This window comes from Egretta garzetta, unplaced genomic scaffold (assembly GCF_000687185.1).
Source record: "Egretta garzetta isolate BGI_Z169 unplaced genomic scaffold, ASM68718v1 scaffold91, whole genome shotgun sequence".
Classification (NCBI taxonomy): domain Eukaryota; kingdom Metazoa; phylum Chordata; class Aves; order Pelecaniformes; family Ardeidae; genus Egretta; species Egretta garzetta.
Window position 1 is genome coordinate 4303194 of NW_009258661.1, and position 5414 is coordinate 4308607.

At 57.2% G+C, this 5414-nt stretch overlaps 1 protein-coding gene across 1 annotated transcript in view; it reads right to left on the reverse strand.

Moving 5' to 3' along the window:
* Positions 1–2177: 2177 nt before the first annotated feature.
* IMPDH2 (inosine monophosphate dehydrogenase 2) overlaps positions 2178–5414 on the reverse strand; it is a 15951-nt gene continuing 12714 nt past the window's right edge. The window contains exons 9-13 of the mRNA XM_035903809.1: positions 3719–3862; positions 3359–3503; positions 3196–3273; positions 2727–2810; positions 2178–2394 (exon numbers count right to left, since the gene is read on the reverse strand). Of these exons, the coding sequence (XP_035759702.1) occupies positions 2373–2394; positions 2727–2810; positions 3196–3273; positions 3359–3503; positions 3719–3862 (473 nt within the window). The 3' untranslated portion in view covers positions 2178–2372. The remainder of the gene's footprint in view (positions 2395–2726; positions 2811–3195; positions 3274–3358; positions 3504–3718; positions 3863–5414) is intronic.

The window sequence follows — 5414 nt, forward strand, 5'->3', positions numbered from 1 at the left end:
CCACAGGGAAGGGCTGCATCTTCTGCAGGAGGCCTGGGGCTTCACTCCCTCCCTTTTCTATTTTACAGCCAAATGCCTGCGCAACCTTCAACTTCCTAACAAGTGAAAAGCGCATGGCAGCTGCTGGGCTCATCCCTCCACGGGGCACCTACATGGGGATGTAGGCACTGCCTGCCACGGGCTGAGCAGCTCTTCCTCTTCCCTGCCTGCAGCCCCCAACCCTCACCGCTCCCGGCAGAGAAGCACTTTGGACTAAGCTGTCAGAGCCCAGATGTGGCTGGGTGGTGGCTCCCTGCACATGGGAGGGCGTCGTGAAATGTGCGGGCTCAGCTCGGCCCTGAAGTCCTTGGCTTCCTGGCTGCCTTGCCCAGTGCTGAGCTGGGGAGCTGCGGGGCACGGCACAAGGCCCCAGCGTTGCCAGCAGCACCGCACCCCCAGCCCTGCTGCTCTGCCTTGGCAGCAGGAAGCCATTGCCCCGAGGTGGGGTGGAGGCTGCAGCAGGGTGAGCTGCACACCCCTGGGCACGTTTGGGGCTCCAGAAGGAAAATATACATTAATTGGAAGTACGAAGCAATTGCGTGTTGGTTAATGCACAGCCAGGGCGAGGCTGCAGTGTGCCATCGGGCTGTTTGTGCGCGCTGCCCCTGCAGAGCTGGTGGCAGGGGGGCTGTGGGTCATCCACCACAGCTCCCTGGGCAGCATGTGTGGTGTTGGGGCTGCCACCTGCCAGCAGCTCCCTGGGCACAGCCAGCACTGGCAACTGGTGCGTCCCAGCTGGCGCTGGCCTCCCCGGGGCTCTCCTGTGGGGTTTTGTGACCCTCCCAGTGCACCTGTGTCCCTTGTGAAGCCTGGAGCTGCAGTCAGTCCCAGCTCAGCACGAGGCGCTGCACCCCCTCTCCCTGCAGGCTCACCGCTTGAGGGAGGGGGCACTGTCCCTCTGTGTGGCTGTGTCTGTGTCTTGCACTGGCTCGTGGTTGCAGATGCCACCCCAGGGATGGGGTAGGGGTACATGTACCTCATCACAGCCTTGGTCCCCAAACCCCGCCACCTCTGCAGGCCCAGGGAGGGGTTATGCAGCCCAGCCTTGAGACTGCAGGCTAGCTTTGCTTAATGAGCCAGCTGTGTTAATGAATGTTTGACATTGACACAATTACGTTGTAACTCAAGGCTCTGGTTCTAGGATGTGTAAATCTAATTTGACATTGCCATGCTGTGGAGTGATTTTTTTGGTTGGGTTGGTTTTGTTTGGCTTTTTTTCTTTTTTTTTTTCTTTCCCCCAGTCAACAATATTAGATGCACAAAAAGCTGATGGTAAACACGCACTTTTCAGCAGGCACGACATTTGTATGTATTGCAGCAGGTAAAAATACCTTTGATGCCTGGTACTGCACGCAGCAGTAACCTGGCCATGCAGGGGAGGTTTGTACTGCTCAGGCGTGCAGAAACCCAAACCCCGACTCCTCTATAAGCCAGTGAGCACCGAGTTGTGCCCGTGCGAGTTCTTTGTCCACATGCCTGCTGGCAAACAGATCAGTACCACCTGCACCAACCAGCCCAAGGGGGTGCAGCTGCTGAGGCAACATGGGGGTACGCCTCTAGGGGTTGAGTGGGACAGTATGGGATGTTGGGGGTGGGGGAGAAACAAAGGGAAGGAGAAAGGTGGGTCAGGGAGGACCAAGCATGGGAAGATACGAGGGCCTGGTGTGTGTAAGCAGCTGCAGCGCAGAGCAGTCCCAGCGTGTCCCTTGTGGGTGCGCACATACATACGAGCACCTATGTGCTTATCCTTCCAGCAGCAGCTGGGCCGGGCACAGGGTCCTGCGGCAGCCTGGCAGCTGCTGTGTTAGGCAGCTCCCAGCAATAGCCAATGGCCCAGTAAAATTCATTTGCTTTCTTACCCAGTAGCCGCTTGTTTTCTGCTCTCAGGAAAGTGTTGCTGTTTTTTTTTTTTTAACCACCCCACACTGCATTATCTGCTCAGCCCTGTCAAGGGGATGTCCGTTCTCCATCCCCCCTCACATGCAGTGTCCCTTCTGGGGCCATCAGCTGCTCCAGAGAGGGTGCAGGAAGCGCAGGAGAGAGCCAGGGAAGGAGAATGAGGGCAGTACAGAAGAAAGAGGGGCTGCAGGCTGACACCAACCGCACATCTTTTCCTCTTTTATTGTAAAACACGGCCAACGCGTGCAAGGCGCCAGCCCAGGATCACTGCTCCTGGGCAGTGGGTGGGCCCTCTCGGGTGGTGATGAAGCAGCCAAGGGATGCAGGGAACTCCAGGCAGCCCACAGAGTAATGGCACTTCTGCAACAAGAGCAGCTCCCACTCAGGGTGGCACGGGGCTGAGTGGCATGATGACAGACACAGATGGACATCCTTCAGAAGAGGCGCTTCTCATACCTGTGAGGGGAGCAGCAAACCAGACAGCCCTGTTAGTGACCCACCTGACCAAGGCAAGGACCAAAGGCACAGTTAGGAACGGCTCCTGACCTGCCGGCCCATGGTGGGGAAGAGCCACGGCACACTGGCAGCAAGCAGCACCTCTGCTCATGCCCTGATGCGAGAGGAGCGCTGGCCCGGGCCAGAGGACAGGCTGCAGCTCAGTCCAGCTGTGCAGCAGGAGGTGAAGCCAGCAGCATGCTGGCTTGCCAGCTGAGGCACAGGACGGCAGCACTCAACTCCCCCCGCAACACCCACCGCAGGGAGACAGGGGTTCTGCCAGCAGCACTTACGAGTGGAGGCCATGTACCCCTCCTTCCACCTGGGCAGATGTCGTCCTCTTCTCAAACTTCAGCTCTCCTGAGTACATCATGGCTCTGCGGGCGAAGGACACCTGTCACGTGCCAGCCAGAGCCCAGGGAAGATGGCGCTCTGGCACGCGTTTGGCTGGAGCAGCTGGGACGAGGGACACCAGTTCCTCCAGCTATGACCAGAATGGTCTTTGCTGTGCTCCCATGAGCCAGGCAGAGTAAGGTAACCCCAACGTTTCAGACCCAACCAGCACAATATGCCACAGGAGACCATGCTCCTGCATCCCTGGGGCTGGCAAATCTGTGATGCAGAGCCCACTGGAGACAAGGAAGAGGGCTACCGCGAGGTCAGACCAAGCGGAACGCACTGCAGGATTGGTACAGCTTGCCCAGAGACCTCCAATGGCAGCACTGCAGCCTAACCACAGTACAAGCAAGGGGAAGCACTCACCGGACTTGGGTGTGGATAGAGCCCTTGTCCTGCACTGCGCCAGAGACCCCCTGGGCCACTTTGATTTTGTCTGTCTCGCTGCATGGGATCACAAATCAAGGAAGTTTGTGAAGCAGAGAAGTCCCAAAAGCTTGATCTGCTGCCCCAAAGTGACATCTCTTACCTGAAATACCGGTTCTGGCTGCCCAAGTTCTTGTCCATGGCATCTAGTGAGCCCATGCCACGGTATTTCTTCAGCCTAATTCCATCCGAGAAGAAGTATTCACCTGGGGCCTCCGTGGTGGCAGCCAGGAGAGAGCCCATCATCACTGGCACAAGAGAGCATCAAGAGCAGCAACACATCAGCAGCAGGAAGGCTGTGGCCGCAAAAACCCTCAGGGTCCCTGGGCACAGCAGGTACGCCTCGTGCCCCCAGCCGCCTGCAGGTATACGCCCTCATGCCCAGGATCAAATGCCGTATGGAAATCCTTCCCAGGAGACTCCCTACAACAGGCACAACCCAGCTGCTTGATGTTCTGCTCACCTGTGGAGGCCCCGAGTGCGAGGGCTTTTGCAATGTGCCCAACCGTCTGGATCCCTCCATCTGCAATCACGGGGACGCCGAATCTCCTGGCGTATTCGGACACCTTGTACACCGCCGTGGCCTGGGGGCGGCCGCACGCCAGCACTACAGGGGGGAGAGAGCAGAGAAAGGGTCAGCTCCCGCGAAACAGCACGTCCCCTCCCCAGCAGGCCCTTCAGGCTTCCAGCACACATGCTCCAGCACTTGGGAACCCACAAATCCCTGGATGCTCCTTTCCTAGGGAGTTGCAAGAGAAGCGGACGCCCAGGAGATGCCTGCTGGGACATCCTCATGGCCCTCGACTCCAAAAAGCTGTGTGGGTGACCTTGGGACTGGGGTCTTTGAATGCCTGGGATCAGCCAAGGCTTGCGGCTCGTCCTGGTGCACAGCAGACACGTGGGAAGCCTGGGAAGGAAGTGGAGCAGACTCCAAAAGCCCCTCTCCAGAGCATCCCACCGCTCGCTCCCTCCTAGCAGTGCCAGACCCCTTCTCCGTGTACCCAGCAGCTGTATGATGTGCTTCTTGCATGGAAGGGCAGCTGGCTGGGAGAGAGCCGGTACGTGTGTGTGTATATATATGTATATTTATATATATACACACCTGCACACACACACACACACATGCAGCAGTGGAAAAGGAAACGGGCAGGATTATTTGATGGCTTACAGGAAATAATTTATGTTCCTGCCCTGCAACGCAGCAAGGATTCTGTTGGGTTTAGCTGCCCCATGGGAAGGGAGTTGTTAGCTCTGGCTCTACCTGCTCTTCCCAGTCGCTAGCAGTTAGAGGCTTCCCACTGTGCAAGGGGAAAACCAGCACAGGGCACGTCTTTAACACATTTGTCAGCCACAGGCATGCAAGTACACCGAGATAAGCTTCTCAGGGAGGCTTCCCTTTCTCGCGATTAACTGGAAGCCTTTTCTCCAGTCATGGTTAGTCCGATACACCAGGTAAGATTACAGCCATGCAGGATTAGTACTTCGGAGCGTGAACTCCAGGTGTGGTTTAGCCTGCCTGGCAGCAGCACTGGCAGCACACATCCCTGGCAGAGGTTTGCCGAGGCCAGGAGCCTGCAGTTGCTCCACTCCCAGTGCTCAGCAGCAGCTGCTGAGAGAGTGAAGCCAGACTCCAGGCCAAGATCGTGAGAGAACTGATTTTAATTGACCAAAACTCGTCATTAAGCTAGGGCTCAGCCAGCCAGGGAGAGTGTGCCAGCTCTAACATGAGAGCCGTTAGTCTTAAAGAGATGGTCTCGCTCGGTACCGCACTGCTAAAGGCCACACTGCAGCTGCAAAATGCTGCAAGGAAGAGCTCTGTGGAGAGAAGCACCTGATTTTGGAGGGCCTAGAGCCCAATGCCTATGTGATCGTGCCATAGACAGCACAGGGCATGCAGAAACCTCACAGCAGTGACCATGGAGACCAGCCCTTTAAGGAACAGCTTGGCTCAGGGCCCCTGGGAGCATCGCACCGTTCCGACTGTCCCAGTGCCCAGCACCACAGCTTCAGCAGGCGGGCTTCCAAAGCAGGGTTCAGAGCACACACACGCCAAGTGGTCGGGGTGAGGGTTTGTCTTTTTCAGTGTATCTGCAAAGGGGAGCCCTACAAGATCATCCGCTATAGAAAACCTTCCGGGATCTTCAACAGAAACCTCTTTC